Source organism: Neolamprologus brichardi, chromosome 17 (genome assembly GCF_056152115.1).
Source record: "Neolamprologus brichardi isolate AB-2024 chromosome 17, ASM5615211v1, whole genome shotgun sequence".
NCBI classification, from domain to species: Eukaryota; Metazoa; Chordata; class Actinopteri; order Cichliformes; family Cichlidae; genus Neolamprologus; species Neolamprologus brichardi.
The window spans coordinates 32,759,437-32,778,269 of NC_142120.1; the positions used below are offsets into that span (position 1 = coordinate 32,759,437).

Genomic DNA, 18,833 nt, shown 5'->3' on the forward strand with positions numbered 1-18,833 from the left:
AGAAAAGATTAAGTTTGAAACTATGAACAGAAACACACATTTCAACCAGTGTGACGATAGTGCAGATGTATGTAATAGGACTGTATTTACAAAAAACAAAAGCAGTAGCTTTGCCATCAGGAGTCAGTTTCTACATGAAGGCGGTGATGTACATGAAGCTCCTAAGACACCATTTCAGGAATAACATGTGCATGAATTGAGGGTCAGGATCACAGCTGGTGAGGATGAGCTATGATAAAAGACCAGAGGTTCTCACACAGGTGCGTGACCGCAGGGGTGGCAGCGCATCAACAGAGCAGGATTTTCCTGAGGCACAGTGGTATTTTCCTCCAGGTGAAAAGCTCAGAGTGGAAAGCCCACTTGTCTGTATTTGTTGGATTTTGATTAAATCAAACATTGACCGAGGCTCAGCGTGCAAAGTCGTGCAGTTTTTGTATTCTGCTGCACCAGACGGGGTATACCTTGTGCATTTACGCACAGTAAGAATGTCATGCATTTATTTTGATCTGTTAAGCAGTTCAGTTCAAAAAGTTGTTTGTTAGCATCACAGTGCACGGTCCTATTCACGAAGCTGAACTAACTCAAAACAGTTTGTGTTATTATTTTAGGATTTTATGTTTTTTGTACAGCAGTACTGGTCAGTAACTTGTGAAAATAGTAAGCTAATAATACTATTTATGAACAAGCCTATCTTCTCAAATGTGAATAACTTAATAATTATTCATTTAGGACGAACACTTCGCTTTGCAAGGCCAATAAACAATCTGCAGTGAAATGCACAAGTGAAACACCCTCGTTTGGAAACAAGTTAAATAGCAGCACACACTCCTTGCAGTCAGTCCCCCTGAGATCAGTTAACATAATGCTGGCTTTAATTGGTTTTTGGAGGTTCATTTTTTTCACCCTCCCTTTAACTATGCCTTTTGTATTTCGCCTCTCTCTCTTTCTCTCTCTTGCTTCCTCTCTCTCTCACACACAAACACTCTCTCTCTCTCTCTCACACTCACACACACTCACACACACACCCACGTGTGTGTGTGTGTGCATTTCTTTCTCTTCTCCCTGTTGAACAGTTTATAGGAGAGAAAAAGCTCTTCAAATTTCATTAGACTTTCAGGACATGCCACTTTCTCTGATTTTAACACGTCCTCCTTCCTCCAAATAACATAACAAAGCACTGACAGCCTCTGTGCACAGAACTCCTGTTGCTTCAAGTTATTTTAAAAACAGCTGATATTTTATCAGGTAGCTCTTTTGAATTCTCATTAAATTCTACATTTAACATTGCATTTGTTAGTGCTGTTGGTTCTCTCATTTATCAGGTTGATGTTTTTAAATGGAGTGAGGTGAGGTGAGGTGGGTGTGTGTGTGTGTGTCACAGTGGATCCTCCACCCCTACATAGTGCCTCCCTATTGGCTTTCTAGCTAATGTGTTGTCTTTCTCTCTGTGTATGTGCGTCCGTCTGTCTTTTATGACTGTGTTTCTGTGGTTTTGGTTGTTTGTGCCTAAATTCCCTCTTTCATCCCCCTCTTTTCTTTTTTCTTTCTATTTTTTTAACCCCGCCACATTTGGCCTGTCGCTCATTTTCTTTGCTTTTCATGTGAGTTCTTTTGAGCATTTTCTTTGACTGTGTGTCTCCATCCCGCATCCCCCGCAAACTTCTTTATGCACGTTTTTTTGAATGTCCGCTTTAAATGTATGTTTGTGTTTGTCCCGATCCTCCCGTCCATCCGTGTCTGTGTATCCCTTTTCTTTGTGTGTGTCCTTGTTCCTCGTCCGTCTTTTCCCCTCGTCGCCGTCTCCATAATGTCCCCTCCTCCAGCTTTTGTGACTTTGCTGAACGGGGACCAGGCTCAGGATGCCATCCGCTCCCTCCACCACAGCACTGTCCGTGGGCGTTTGATCAACGTCACCCTGCAGCCCACCGACTCCCTGCTGTGCCTCACCAACCTGCCCCACACCTTCACCGCCCAGCAGTTTGAGGAGCTGGTGCGCTCCTATGGGAACATCGAGCGCTCCTTCCTGGTGTACAGTGAGCTCACGGGCCACTCCAAAGGATATGGGTTTGTTGAATACATGAAGAAGGATTCTGCTTCACGGGCCCGCTCGGAGCTCCTGGGCCGCCCAATGGTATGTTAGAGCAAGTGTTAAAAATCTGCTGCAGCAGGTATATGTAATGAGATGGGAAAGGAGTAGCCTAGGGCAGAAAACATCTTCTTTACATGGACTGAAACATCAAATGCTCAACATAAGGGATTGATTATACTGGATTAGACTAGTTGCCAAGACAACACAGGCTGCTTATTTCTTTTGTCTTATTTACTATATGCATGGTTTATATAGACAAAGCTTGACTGAAACTTGTTTCCATCGACGACCACCATTTGTTGAGGTTGATGGGAACTGGCAATAGAAGAGAAAAAAATATAATCAGTAAAAATGCAGGCCCTGCTGCTTGAGTGTGGTTTCAGTTTATGAATTGAGCAAACCACACACACACACACACACACACACACACACACACACACACACACACACACACACACACACACACACACACACACACACACACACACACACACACACACAGAAAAAGAAAATCTGTCCAAGTGCTAAAATTATCTGTGGGAAGAAATGCTGAAATCATAATTGCTTAAATTTAAGTGCATCAAAATCGGTTTATTGCATACAATAATCTATGACCTCACATTTGTGAAAAGTGAATCAGAATCTGCAAATGGAAGTAGAGCTCAAGGGCTGACAGGCTTTCAAACCAGCACTTACAGCGGCAAGAGCACAGACTGTATCTCGCATTAAAGCTTTTCAGAGTTTAGCAAGTGCCCGTGACGCCAGCTGAGGATCTTAAAGTACTCACCGACATGCCAGTTTTTCCTGGGTTTCTTCTGTATTTTGAGAACATTTTCTGGTGTCCTCCCAATTTTTTTTAATGAATAATTGGAATGCACGCATGCCTATGTTTGGTTAGTTCCTCGAATCTTACCAAGTTGCTAGATTGTCGGTTAAACACGACCTGGCAACCCGCTACCGATTTCAAGTGTCCAGACAGGCGGATCAGTCAGATGCTGAATGAATTAGATTACTCTCTGAGCTGGTGTTTCACCCCTTTTACTCCTAGACACAGCAGAGATTGAGACATTACACACAAAAAAGCGAGCCATATATTGTGACTGCTGTAAAGCTGGAAAGATATTCACGGATCCGAGCTTTTCAAATCAGGTGAAATATGTTGTAAAAACACAAACAGACTCTTTTTTTCCAATTGAAAGTAAAGTAGACATGTACAAATAGCGCTGTACTCTCTGTGGGATAACTGCACAGGGACAATCCACAAAGTGTAACCATGACTAATTGAGTACAATACAAACATTTTTATTTTGCAGTATAGTGTCACCAAATGCGCTTGGCAAATAAGTGGACCTAGCGTTGCCTTACTGTCTGACTCTGTGTCTCACTGCTTGTTGCAGGGGGATCGCTCGCTGATGGTGCAGTGGATGGACGTCAACCAGCTGAGCCAGGAGGAAAACCTGCACTCCAAGTGTCTGTGCGTTGACAGACTGCCCCTGGACCTCTGTGACTCTGAGGAGCTAACCCAGCTCTTTTCCGACACGTATAAACCCGTCTTCTGCCAGGTGAGATCACAGTGCACAGAAAACTATTCATTTTTGCTGTTTCAGTGTAAAAGTGCTGATCATGGACTGATTTAGCAAGTACAACTCAGTTGTAAACAGAGTTTGAAATCAATATCTCACCATTTTTTTTCTCAGAGCTTAATATTGTGCAGAAGCTGAAAGGACTTTAGAAACATTCGGTTCACACACACACCTTTATCACAAGAACACCTCCAGGTGAGAGGTGCTGACATAAAATTCAGCGGTCAGCATCGGTATTGGTCAGCCTCGCCGTATCACTAAGCAACCGTCTCTATGGTGAGGTGTGGTAACTGTGATACCGGCCCCACCCCTCAACTCCATCCCTCCCTCCTTCCATCCCACTCTGATCTGTCTTTTTTTTCCACTTGCTCCGTTCGCCCTGCTCCATTACATCCACTCCTCCCCCACATGCCCATTTAAAGTTCACACAATCGGCATCTGTCATCTACTGCATTTCCAGTTTTAGCTCCACCCCTCTGCCCCACTCCCACATAGAAATCAATACACCCACATCATCCTAGTCCCATGATGCTTTGTGGGTGTTTAGCTCATGTTGCTTCACTGTTGCAAAGCCAGCAGGCTTTGACCTATAGTTCAGCATTTTTTTATGTACAGTACATTATGTGCTTCAGAGCAGTTGTATTATTGCATTTCACCATGTATGCACCAGAATATTTCAGGGTAAGAGCTTATGAAATGCTCTGCACCATCTATTAGGATGCAAAGAAAACATGTACAGAAATATGAAAATGTGCATGCTATTATTTGCTAGTGTAATGTTAATGATGGTATTTATTAAATCTCTTTCCTTAAGGCAGAGATGGGCATGTATTAGGCCTGTGTGTTTGCCATTTGTCTGTATGGATAATATCTTTGTTTCAATATTCCAAAGAGATATCGTAAACGCCCAAGAGTTCTTTCTTTTATTTGTTTATTTATGGTCATAAGGTCACCTTACGGTGATGTTCAACTCTAAACCTCAGGAACTGTGAGATATATGAGTCAGAACACACATGGATAGAAATTGAAACCTGACTGGCAATTTTATTTCATCCTTTTTGCTTATAGTGACCAGTGTTGGGTAAGTTACTTTAAATTAGTAACTTAGTTACATTACTAGTTACTTCTATCAAAAGTAACTCCGTTACTTCAAGTTACTTGTTACTTTCAGAGTAACTAGTTACTAGGGAAAGTAACTTTGGTTTTACTCAGAATTCTCTTGTTAATGTGTTGCTTCCGTAACTGGATACCCAGCAAGATTGCCAGTCTTCTAGCTTGCTTACTTGCCACAAGTGCACTGTGCCACCTACCAATAGAAAGGAAAAAATAATGTGCACATTTCCACGAGAGAAATCCCACACCTGATTCTATCCTAGCCTGCTTTTTACATCCAACACAAAAACTGCAGTCGTGGTGCTTTTGATTGTACTCAGAACTCGGAAATTCTGCCTTCTGAATAGGAAGATGTAGGTAACACCAGACTGCAGATGAGCTGCATACAGAGTTGGACTGGGACAAAAAAATCGTCCCGGGCATTTTGACTTGGGCTCGTTACCACAATAATAACGTACTTACTGTAACGCGTTACTTAATAACGCGTTAGTCCCAACACTGATAGTGACTGTGGTGAATGGATTCGTGCAGTCTACAGTCATATTAGTGGTTTAGTCATAGTCTGCTGAGGCACAGCAATGCGAATAAATGCAGTGATGTTACTGTTTAACATTTAACAGGTATGTTTTCCACATTCACAATCCTAGCTGTGAATGCCAAGCAGGTTTGGTTCTCTGATGCCATCCTGGTAGTGACGTTACAAGAAAAATCAATACTTAGGTTGTGCGTTTCTTTACCAGATTTTAGTAAATGATGCACTGGTTGACGGACATTGCCATGCCTTTAGTCATGCTGCATGCCTGATAAAACCTTTAGTGTGGTACCATGGTAAGGTTGTAGAATCTCTGTAGCTAGTTTGGCTCCCGTTGCTAGCTAGCTAGTCTTGCTTATGCATAATAGCTCATTCACACTAAAGTAGAAATAGGACGGCAACCTCCGTTTAACTGAGAATTATCAGCGGTTGCCCGGTGATTCTATTCAATTATGTCACACGCAGCAACCAATTGGAAACAGGTGAGGTGAGCAGCTGATTGGCCAGAGATTGGCCCTGCAACACCCCCAATACCTGAGCGACCACTTTCAATCACCACGTGACTCCACAGGTCACCTGGTGGTAGGCAACCTATAAATGCAGACAGATTGCCAGCACATTGCGATCAGTCTGGCTAAACTCTGAATATAAGTAGTTAATGGGACTTTTTCATCAACAGATGTGCAGTTTTCACCTGTATCGCTGTTTATTGTCATATTATCACAAGGAGACTGCATGTATGCATGTACACGGTCGCCATAATTTTGGTCATGCTGCAGTCTCCAACCACAGCTTTCCCTGTTTGACTGCGTAGCATAATTGATTGAGATTGAGCCGTTTAATTGTCACTAGCAATGTTACACGAACACAGAGTGAAATAGGACCCCGTACATACATTGCACAAACATGACGTTGGTAAGACAGGTCAGAGAGATGTATGATGGTAAAAAAAACAATGAAATACATAAATACATGAGGGAAGAGGAGGAAAAAATAAGAACTGCACCCAGACTGAGCTCCTAATGGGAGAGCAGTTTGAGAATAGAATAAAAACCCTCAGCACAGGGAAGCACATGAATCTTCACACCTTACAACATAACAACTTAAAAAAACACGCGACTTGTGACAAGGGAGGGGGTATTGGAGAGAGCCGATGTACACATCAGCCGTCCGGTCCTGCAGCTGAACCAGCGCCAGGGCACAGCACCACAATGCTTACTTCCATCAGGTCGAAGGCATTTGGGGTTGGGGGTGTATATCTGTGTCTGAGTACATGCATGTGTGTGTGTGTAGCCTGTATCCAACTTGAGAGAGAGTGCTCTTTCACCTAGTTTTAAGGAAAAAGTCAACAATCCCCACGCCGTCGCAGGTGACCTTGAGGAAGTAGGAGGATAGGGTCATACACCGTCTTGTGATCTGGGAGAATTTGTTGTTCCTGCTTCCACCCTGGAGCTTCCAGCTAGTGAGGTGAGGCTGCATGTAATTAGTGGTTGTTTGGGTTTGGTTTAGGGCGAAAAAGAGACCAGTTGATCAAATCCATAATTTCTTGATTATAGAGAACAAGACTGAGAGAGTCTCTAAGAGTTAGACAAGACTAGACAAGGACAAAGAAGCAGGAAATATAAAGGAGGGACAGAGTGAAAGATGCGACCACCTCCATCAAGAGCCAAGACAGACTCTACAAGAGAGAGATAACATAGATATTAATACCTAATAATATCAATATACTGAATGTGTTTCTGTACAGGTCAGAGATCAGTGCTGTCTGCAGAATAGAAGAGGAGCTGTTCTGAGTTGGTCATTTTTGTTTGTTGCATATTTATTTGTTTAAGATGATTCCCTAATGCCTCACTGCCAGCAGCTCCAGTTCACCTTGCATAAACCGTCCTCCTCCTCTGTGCACATAAGTAGAACTCAGCCCTTATGTCACTTTTTCTTTGTTCGGAGTGCACTTAACCTGTGGCCTTGGCCCCGAGCGTTATAATTCTGCTACCCATGAAAGGGCCCTCCAGGCAGCACTTTAGCTTGAGTCAGCCAGGAGAAATGGAAGAAAGAGAAAGTAAAGAATGTCAACCATATTAGAGGAAAGGACGGCAGGTTGGAAATGGAAGGAGGGATGGGAGTAAAGGAGGACGGTGCTAAGAATGCCAGAACTATTAGAGAGAGGATGGAGTGAAGGAGGAGAGCCGACAGTGTCAGGCTTAATAGAAGGACAGCGAGAAGTGGAGCGATGAGGTGAAATAGCGAAGAGGCGTATGATGCCAATCAAAGGAAGACGACCGGTGGCATATATGCAGCTATTGGTGTAATAACAATGACTAAGAGCAAGTTGAATACTCACATTTATAGGCAGGAGACAAAAAAAGAACAAATGTTACATAAAAATGTCTTTCAAAGAGTGGACAAGTTCTGTTTTAAGACCTCTGATTTTTCTTTCAGGTCAGGATATAACTGCCAGTGGTTTGATTAAGAAGATTGATGGATGGATGGTCTAAAGCAGTGCTGAAATAAATGTTGCTGCAAAAAAGTAATTTCTTCAGAGCAGTGTTAGATGGGTATGGACACAGCAAAGCATCATACTAGTGCCAACCTAACCCCCCCCCCCCCCCCCCAAGAAAAAACAAAAAACAAACAAACAAAAAAAACAAAAAAACTAAGATGTCATTTAGATTAAAATTCTAGTAACTCAATGTTTTTTATCAGCTCCAAGTGAAGAGAGTAGATATGGGATTAGAATGAAGGTTAAATAAAAATTAGGAAATGCAGCCTCCACTTAAAGGTTCCCAGTTGAATTTTAAACCTAGCTTGGTTTAGTGGTTGCATGTATGAGCAGGTCTTTGATCTGTGTGCACTATCAGTGGTGTATAAGTGATACAGATGGTGGTGATGTGCAGCAATGTCAGAACAAAAGCCGAGAAGTTAACAGCAAAGCGGTGAACGTGGATCTGAGCTTTCATGATACGTGTTTTATGAGGATGGATGTGAGCACTTCTTGTGCTTTTAGGCCACTTTTAACTTTTTTTTCTTTTTTGTTTCTTAGAAGAAAAATTCCCAAAGCACCTTCAACTTTGTTGACAATCAACCAGAAAAATGGAAATGGAAATAATGAGTTTTCTTTTGCTGTCGGGAGCCAGACAGTTGCCTTATTTAGTACAACAGGGGAGGAAAAAAGAGCTAATTTAGCTGATTTTGAATATGTACTCTTTTACTCTCTCAATCACTGGCACTTGCTTTTGTAGAGCTAATTAAATCTTTCCAAGTACAATCATAAGATTCTTGACACAATTATTGACCCCCTTTGGTGAAACGCAGGGTTTCAAAGTTTTATTTGAAAAGATGATCTCATTCAGTGACGTCTTCCCACTGCACACAAAGGTGACCATAAATCTGTGAAATCATTCGATTTAGCAGAAGTACACCACAAGCGTTCTTTTTTTTTTTAATGGAGGCTTACTTAGATTAACTCCACCTCTCCCTTCATTGTCCAGCACTCGTCATAAAGACATTTGCACTTAAAGCTGTCACTGTGATAGGCCATGTACCTCTCTTCAAAGACAGCTGTGACAGGGCTGTCCTGACCTCATCACTTTGTTCCCGACAACTGACGTGACCATTTAAACTGTGTCACGCACACACGCACACACGCACACACGCACACACACAAACAGACACCGACAAACTGACAGGTGCTCCCCCGAGCTTGAGCCCTGCCAGTGATGCATTCTGCATCGCTTTGCTGGGGACCACGACTGGGGGTCAAGAGCTGTCGGACACAGTGATTGCTAGCTATGCGTGCACACACATGCACAGTCACATGTATAGTAACATCATTTAAGAGTAGACAGGCAACTGCTTTTTTTAAAAATTGTTTTTAAGGTGTTTTTGCAGTATTGAGCTTGACAGCGTTAATTCAGTGAATCCGCTTTAAATTCGTATTTGCCGTTTCTCCTGTTGTTCCTGTTGTACTGATGATACTGAGATTCCAGGCAGTCCATCAACCCCAACTCCAAACAGCAGATGGTTACTCATCCACGAGTCATTTTGTGCTGGAAGTCTCTTCCTGTTAAATGGGAGTTCTTGGATTGGTGAAATGATTGGTCTTCTCTCGTAAATAGTGAAGAGTCTTTACCTTGAGAAAATCAGCAGCTCTCATTCTGTAGTTTTACCTCTTTGTTGCATCTTTTCTGGATACTTATAATTATCCATCCATCCATTCACTTGATGTGTGTCATGAGTTGGTCACAACACATAACAGACTACGTGTTTGTTAACAATCAATCATAAATTGCTCACATTCACAACATGTGCCATGTCTGTCTTAAGTGTCAATGTGCAGTAACAAGAGTCTGGGTCCCCCAACATTTTGTTTTTCACTTTGGCGTGCTGAATATGGACGAACTTTCTGTTCCTTTTGGATATGTTGTTTAAGGTGCATGAAGAGTTTTTTAGGTTAGAAGTGTTTTTTGTGATGGACCTTATTATACACATTTGCACAAAGTACCAATAAACAAATAAAATCCAACATGTCATAATGGAAAATGCTGTTCTCAGTCAGCAGCATCCCTTTACATGTAGACTCCCACTTAAAAGCTCAGCCTTTAGTGCTTCATATCTTTGTGAAAATTTGCTGTCGTACTGAACAAGTAAAAAAAAAAAAAAGAGTCATCAGCTGCTGTTAATTATGCTGAAACTGAAGTTGCCTCAAGTGCCACAGCACTTTGGCTTGACTCATTTAGCATAGATGCCTGATTATGCTGTCAAAACCCTGGCTAGTAAGGAATGTTTGAGTATAAGACGAGAGTGCTTCATGTAACAAAATGCTGTAAGTGTGATTTTCAGCCATATTGCATTTATATTCCTTTTATCATTTCGCTTAGACATGGTGTCTTTTTTTTCGCATGAATATGTTGTAAGTTACATAGTAGTTTAAATATACACTTACAGTCCCATTATTATTGTGCCTTACTAGTTGTAGGCTGTACCTCCTTTTGCCTGGAGAACTACCTTAATTCTTTGCACACATGTCCTGTTCCACCACATCCCAAAGGTGCTCCACTGCAGGTCTAGTAACTGTGGAGGCCACTTGATTATAGTGAACCAGTGTGAGATGACGTGAGCTTTGACGTGCTACATTTTCCTGCTGGTAGCAGCCGTCAGAAGACTGCTCATATGGTCACATGGTCAGCAAGACTCAGGTAGGCTGTGAAATGCAAACAATGCTCAATTCATACTAAAGGGCCCAAAGTGTGCTACCAAAGTTATCTCCCACATCATTACACCACCGCTACTAGCCTTGATATGAGGCTAGGTTGGAACCATGCTTTCATGTTATGTTAACCCTACTTTCTGGATCTGATAGCAGAAAACAAGAATCATCACACCAGACAACGGGTTTCCCGTCTTCTGATGTTCATTTTCGGTAACCCCATCCCTGTTCTTACAGTTACTGAACTGAGGGCAACTGGTGTGGTTTCTGCTGCTGTAACCCATCTGCTTCAAGGTTCAGTTGTGGGTTCAGAGATGCTCTTCTGCATAACTTAGTTGTAATGAGGGGTTTTTGAGTTACTGTTACCTTTCTGTTCGCTCAAAACCATCTGTTGGGCATTCTCCTCTCACTTCTGGCATCTACAAGGCATTTTTACCCAGAGAACGGCCGTTCACTCCAGTGTTTTCCTATTTCTTTCTTTTTCCCCCCTATAGATAGTTGTGTGGGAGTAGATCAGTAGATCAGCTGTTTCTGAGATACTCAGACCAGCCTGTCTGACATCAATTTCCACGCAGGTCATCTTGAGTGCACATATATGCCTAATTCAGTTTCTCTCATGTTTTTTATTTTCACCTTTATTTATACAGGTAAATCTCATTGAGACACGAGGTGTCATTTTTAAGAGCGACCCGTTTTAAATATTCGTACAAAACGACAACATGTTAAAGCATACTGTAGTTGTTACAATTCATACAAAAAAAATGCACCTGAAAATAAAATAAAAGACAGTAACAATACCACAACACGAACAGACATCCAATGATGCTTTCTCTGTTGTTCTTCAGTTCAGTTAAGCTGCACAGTTTCAAATCCTGTTGTAATTTGTTCCAAGTATAAGGAGCATTGTAAGAAAATACCTTTTTCTCAAGTCCTGTACGTACTGTAGGAAGAGTGAATGTATTAAAGGCTTGTGAGCAGAGGCTGTAATTACTGTGTTTAGGTGACATATAGGGAGCAGTAGTAAGCCAATTATTGATATATAGATGAGACTATACCAATGCAATAGTCTGCATGTGAACAGTGAAGAAACACAGAGGCATCCTGTGATGACTCTCACCGCTCCATGATAAACAGTATGCAACATCTGTAAAGAGCTAACAGGAGCCCTCAAATAAATAATGTCACCATAATCAATGTGATGTAAGAAGGTGGCAGCAACAAATTGTTTTTTCACACCTTACTTTTAATCTGAATGTTTTTTTATAAGATTTCCAATGTGTGGCTTAAAAGAAAGATTATGTGATTGGCTGATTAGATATTTGTATTAAGCACTTGAACCGGGTCACCGAATAAAGTGACTGGTGAGAGTATGCCTCATTTTCTTATTAAACAGCATCAAAACAAACATGTCAGTCCATGCAGTGATGATGAAAACTAAGCGTATTGCATGCAAGTGAAATTTGAAGGCTTATGCATCACAGTTTGGCTTTTATGCACCGCTCAAAGAAAACTGTGCTTTTAGTCAAAAATCCATATTTTCCCTGGACTTGAGTTTGTGCAGTGGGTTAGTGTAATCTGTTATTCAAACATAACTACCTATTGGCCAAAGTGTGGAAAGAAATGTGCTAATTAGACTGGTGCAGGGTAATTGCATACTGCAGGAGAAGAAGTTTCTTCTGGGCCAATCTGTTTTTGATTTGCATCAAGAATAATTTGGAGGATGAAGCACGATGTGCTAAATTTGCTCATATAATTACTCTTCAATGTTCTCAAAGTCCACCTTGAGGACAAGGTAGAGCCACACGTGATAGGAAAAAACAGAAAAAAGAATCATTGCAATGCACACGGTTTCTGATTTCAATCTTAAATCTGTTTTGGTTTTTTTTGTCATCCAAAGGCATTTAAAGCATCATTTTGAAGGAAAATCTGGGAAACTTGACATTAGATCAGAAATATTTTGTTTTTTTTGTCTTTGTCTGTCCAGTAGTCTTAATGTGATCACTCAGTAAGAGGACATTTCAATCTTCAAACCATGATCCAGAAATTATGGTCTTTGTTGGAGGGGTGTTGGGTTTTTAAAGAGACTGTACACATGGAAACAGAGGGAGAAAGAGAGCTAAATGACAACTGGCATCCAAAAGGCTCAGATACAGTATGCACAAGCCCATTTTAAATTTGCATAATTGTGCAGATTCGAATAATGATTGAATGTTTTATATATTCCAGTCTTCTGTTGTGTGAGTGCAGTCGGAGAAAAAAAATTAAGGGAGAAGCTCACTCAGTCTTTGCATCCTTGCTCACGAACGCGCGCACAAACACAAGTTGATGACAGTCTGAATGCCATTTTCACAGAATCCAATTTGATATATAATGTTTGTTTCACAGTTTACCCACTTCCAGTCGTGTGTGTGAGAGAGTGTATTCATATCATCGTGGGGACCAAAAATTGGAAGTTTACTATACTTGTGGGGATCAACACACCTTATGGGGACCAAAATCCTGGTCCCCATGAGTTTGAAGGCATTTTTAAGACTCAAAATGTGGCTTTAGTGTCAGGGTTACATTTGGGTTATGGTTAGGTAAGGGCTAGGGAAAGCATTATGTCAATTAGATCGGCGGTCCCCAACCCCCGGGCCGGTCCGTGAGTCATTTGGTACCGGGCTGTGAGAGTTGAGGCTCGGGTGTGAAATTTAGAGTTTTCAGGGTTTTTATCGGTTTTTATCGTTAACTCAGTTTCCCAGTGTCTCTTCCCGTGTGTTATGAATAAATCTTTTTTTGGTACCAGTACTGGTTTTATTTTGCCACGACACCTTAAAGGCTGATCCGTGAAAATATAGTCGGACATAAACTGGTCCGTAGCGCAAAAAAGGGGCCGCTGAATTAGATTCACAAGCTATGAATACCCGTGTGTGTGTGTGTGTGTGTGTGTATGTGTGTGTGCGCACGCGCATCTGTGTGTGTGTGTGTGTGTGTGTGTGTGTGTGTGTGTGTGTGTGTGTGTGTGTCCACACAAAAATAATGGTTAGCAAGTTTTTATGTGTTTTTCTTCTTGTCTTTTCTGGCTCATATTCTCTGTCAGCCCACCTCCCCTCATTCTCTCCAATCATCAGTCACTTAATCAATCACTGATGTTTTCTGCCTCACTTTTATGTCCCCATCCTCCGCCACTTACTTTCTTTCTTTTCCCTCCTCACTCCCACTCTCTCTCCCCCTTCCATCCATCCATCCATATCTCAAGTGGTAAAGTGGTTCCGGTCATTTCCATGCAGTTTGCTTAATATATGCTGATGATAATAGCCTATCGACCTACTCCTCCACACGTACGTGCATATTCCTCTTGTGTTCCCTGCATTCATTCAGCCATCCATCTCTCCATCCCCCTGTTCAGGCTGGAGGGAACAGCAGACGAATGAGAGGTGGGAGGAAGTGGAGGGGCCACTTGATTGAGTGTTGAAGCTAACAGGCGTCAGTGTTCGTGCTGAAAAAGTACAAATGAATTTTCTTTCCACTGATTCAAAATTCCTTTATTTTTACAACAAAGAGAAAGAAAAGAAAAAATTTAATCATTTCATAAACTACTCACATGCAGCACAAAAATGGAAGTGTTAATTATTTATTTCAACAACATGCAGTGAATGAATCTAAATCATTCAATATTTGGTGTGACCACCCTTTGCCTTCAAAACAGCATCAGTTCTTCTTCTGGGTACACGACAACAACAAAGGAACTTGGCTGGTAGGTTGTTCCAAACATCTTGGAGAACTAACCACAGATCTTCTGTGGATGTACGCTTCCTCAAATCCTTCTGTCTCTTCATGTAATCCCAGACACACTTGATGATGTTGAGATCAGGGCTCTGTGGGGCCATAACATCACTTCCAGTACTTCTGATGACTTTGGCTGTATGTTTTGGGTCGTTGTCCTGCTGCAGAATACATTTGGGGCCAATAAACAACCATTTATATTTCTGAAAGCATTCTTTGTAAACAGCATTTTTTTTTTTTACACCTGCCTAAAACTTTTGCACAGTACTGTATGTACATACAGTGGGGCAAAAAAGTATTTAGTCAGCCACCGATTGTGCAAGTTCCCCCACTTAAAATGATGACAGAGGTCAGTAATTTGCACCAGAGGTACACTTCAACTGTGAGAGACAGAATGTGAAAAAAAAATCCATGAATTCACATGGTAGGATTTGTAAAGAATTTATTCGTAAATCAGGGTGGAAAATAAGTATTTGGTCAATAACAAAAATACAACTCAATACTTTGTAACATAACCTTTGTTGGCAATAACAGAGGTCAAACGTTTACTATAGGTCTTTACCAGGTTTGCACACACAGTAGCTGGTATTTTGGCCCATTCCTCCATGCAGATCTTCTCAAGAGCAGTGATGTTTTGGGGCTGTCGCCGAGCAACACGGACTTTCAACTCCCGCCACAGATTTTCTATGGGGTTGAGGTCTGGAGACTGGCTAGGCCACTCCAGGACTTTCAAATGCTTCTTACGGAGCCACTCCTTTGTTGCCCGGGCGGTGTGTTTTGGATCATTGTCATGTTGGAAGACCCAGCCTCGTTTCATCTTCAAAGTTCTCACTGATGGAAGGAGGTTTTGGCTCAAAATCTCACGATACTTGGCCCCATTCATTCTGTCCTTAACACGGATCAGTCGTCCTGTCCCCTTGGCAGAAAAACAGCCCCATAGCATGATGTTTCCACCCCCATGCTTCACAGTAGGTATGGTGTTCTTGGGATGCAACTCAGTATTCTTCTTCCTCCAAACACGACGAGTTGAGTTTATACCAAAAAGTTCTACTTTGGTTTCATCTGACCACATGACATTCTCCCAATCCTCTGCTGTATCATCCATGTGCTCTCTGGCAAACTTCAGACGGGCCTGGACATGCACTGGCTTCAGCAGCGGAACACGTCTGGCACTGTGGGATTTGATTCCCTGCCGTTGTAGTGTGTTACTGATGGTGACCTTTGTTACTTTGGTCCCAGCTCTCTGCAGGTCATTCACCAGGTCCCCCCGTGTGGTTCTGGGATCTTTGCTCACCGTTCTCATGATCATTTTGACCCCACGGGATGAGATCTTGCGTGGAGCCCCAGATCGAGGGAGATTATCAGTGGTCTTGTATGTCTTCCATTTTCTGATGATTGCTCCCACAGTTGATTTTTTCACACCAAGCTGCTTGCCTATTGTAGATTCACTCTTCCCAGTCTGGTGCAGGTCTACAATTCTTTTCCTGGTGTCCTTCGAAAGCTCTTTGGTCTTGGCCATGGCGGAGTTTGGAGTCTGACTGGTTGAGGCTGTGGACAGGTGTCTTTTATACAGATGATGAGGTCAAACAGGTGCCATTCATACAGGTAACGAGTGGGGGACAGAAAAGCTTCTTACAGAAGACGTTACAGGTCTGTGAGAGCCAGGGATTTTCCTTGTTTGAGGTGACCAAATACTTATTTTCCACCCTGATTTACGAATAAATTCTTTACAAATCCTACCATGTGAATTCATGGATTTTTTTTTCACATTCTGTCTCTCACAGTTGAAGTGTACCTCTGGTGCAAATTACTGACCTCTGTCATCATTTTAAGTGGGGGAACTTGCACAATCGGTGGCTGACTAAATACTTTTTTGCCCCACTGTATGTGCAATGTAAATGCAGAGTTTGAAACTCTTCTGAGTTTAGCTGATGCCTTAGCTGTTTGCAGCAGTTGAAAATAAATAATCAAGTTTCTGATTTGCTCACATAAATGAAAGCCATATGTGAAAGCCTTTGTGTATGAATTCTTATACCCTCCCTGATTTTATGCTGCATGTGGAGGCATCAGAAGACTTATTCATATTGGGGGGGGGTTTTCTGTGTAGACCTTAGTCATGTACTTCAATTCATATGCTGGCCCTTAGAGGTCAAAACTGCGACTTGAGAAAACTCAGATATCTTCACCTCTTGGCGAACAGTGGTAGAACATTAGCAAAAGCTGCATTTAGTTGAATTTATTGTATTTTATTTTTAATTTATTGCTGAAGATGTTTTCCTAATGTTTAACTCAACTTTCTGAAGGGCTTTCCTTTTATTAGCCCTGGAAGGTGAAATAGGCTGAATAATGTTTTTTTTTCAGTATTCAAACAATGGTTTACCTTAAAATGTCAGAAAATACTAAACCCCCCCCCCAAAAAAAACCAGACATCCAGTTTCTAAGAATTTCAAGCTGAAAACCTACGAATCCAAATGTACAAACCAGTAAATGTCTGGTACATTTGGTTGAGAATAATTGAATCAATGAGCATTCAAATGAGTTGAAATTATAGGTGCTGATTTTCTGTTGATCATCCTTCTTCCTCGTTTTTTTCTCAGCTCTGCTTGTATTTAATATTGCATTATTTTAGGCAGCAAATTCACGGACAGAATTACCTTCAAACATGCATCATTAAAACCACCTGCTGCTCCACGCTGCTGTTGCTGCCTGACTGTTGATCATTATTCGTATTAATGTCTCTGTTGTTCTGTCCCGTTCTGCTTTGTTTAACCCTGAAGGACTTATTCATTGCTCTCACATTAGAAATTTCTCACTTGGACTTTGGATTTATTGACTTTCATACCCTCAAGATCAGAGTTTATTGCAACATTATAAGAGAGTAGCCAGGCCTTTTCCACCAGTGTGGTGCTGGTGTCACATCTAGAACTGCTTCCAGTAGAGATTCAAAAAATAAAAATTCCAAGAAGACTGATGCTGATGTGACAAAGCTGGATAGAGAGAAACCCCCAAAAAGCACTTGGTGACAATGAGAAGAAGAAACTCTTTTTTAACAGGAAGAAACCTGGTAGAAGCAGGATCAGGGACGAGCAGCCATCTGCTGCAACGGGTTGAGGGTGAGAAAGATGCCCACAGATTACATCCTTCCATAGAAATTACTCCAACCTCACAGTTATGCTACTTTCTCAAAAGAAACCAAAGCTGACTTCACTCATTAACAACATTGTGCTGATGTACTATAAAAGCATTTGGTCAAAATAACGTTAATCCACGATTAACACGACAAATCTCATGCTATGGCTAAGGACCAGTATTCACATTGGTCTGCTGTTTTGCTTGCTACATGATTGGTATTTCACAACATCTGCACCTTTCAAAATACATTTGGCCTGTGCGATACAGACTGTGTTGATTGATATAAAAGCCTCTGTGACTCACACGCTCTTATGCGACCTTGTGTGCAAAGTGAACCACAAATATAGCTCTTCAGCTTTGTTTTGCACTTTGTTTTTGTTTTCCCCTTCTTTACTCTTCAGAGTAAAAAGGTCAGTAATGTTTTGGCTGATCACTTGGTTGCAGCTTAAAGTAATGGGGAGATGTGGCCAGAGCCATGTGTGATATTGGCCAAGTCTATCACAAATGCTGCATTTCAGAGGGAGCAAACCACACAATATGTACCGAATGGATGCAAAAGTGCACCTTCCTTTCACCGTATGGAAATTAATATAAGAAATCAGATAAGGGTTTCTCATAAAAGTGTTCATTTATATAGTTGCAGCTTCCTGAAATTATATAAGCTTTTCTCTTTGGCTGAAATATCCAGAGTCTATGAATATGCAGATTTTTTTAACACAGCTGTTTATATTTTGTAGACACTACAAGTAACGCTGCATTTAACTTCCAACAGTGCCACGAAATTCTCTTTGTTTGTGCGTGTCTGGAATGAAGATGAATTTATTTTAGTATTAACAAACCAAACCTTCAAATGCTCTCTAACAGATCACACATCCTTTAAAATGTGAGAGACGTTAAATTGAGTTCCTGTCCTTTTTATTCCTGCTGTATTTCATATGAATCGAACCAGTGCTAACAATACGTTAAGTGGTATGTTTTAACCACAAGCCATTACTTTGTGGACATAGTCATTATCTGATAAAGTCCATTAGCTATAAGCTATCAGCCTGCCTGCATTATTTAGCTTGAGCTCAGAAGATGGAAATGACTCAGCCTTCCTGACAGAGAAGTCAGTCTTTATCAGCAGTACACTCTAACGCTGAGACATGTCTTTATTGACTGCTGACCATAAATGTATGATAATAATGCTCTGTCAAGTTTATATGCTGAAAAAGGCCCATTATTCGATCCGGCTCCTAAGTAGGAGATTATTGTAGTTTGGAGCTGTCTTTTCCACAGACTCTATGTTAGGTTGTGTTTGTGTGTATCTCTGTCTATGTACACGTCCCTAGAGTGGTGTAGGAAGAGCAAAAGGATGTATCTTTTACATCATGTCATTTCTTTATCTATCCTTTTTGACAAAAGAAGCTGAGA

At 41.4% G+C, this 18,833-nt stretch overlaps 1 protein-coding gene across 1 annotated transcript in view; it reads left to right on the top strand.

The window, feature by feature from the left end:
- The window catches only part of raver2 (ribonucleoprotein, PTB-binding 2), a 101,523-nt gene that overhangs the window by 56,907 nt on the left and 25,783 nt on the right, over positions 1-18,833 (top strand). Inside the window, exons 3-4 of the mRNA XM_006808134.3 lie at positions 1,824-2,131; positions 3,487-3,651. Of these exons, the coding sequence (XP_006808197.2) occupies positions 1,824-2,131; positions 3,487-3,651 (473 nt within the window). The remainder of the gene's footprint in view (positions 1-1,823; positions 2,132-3,486; positions 3,652-18,833) is intronic.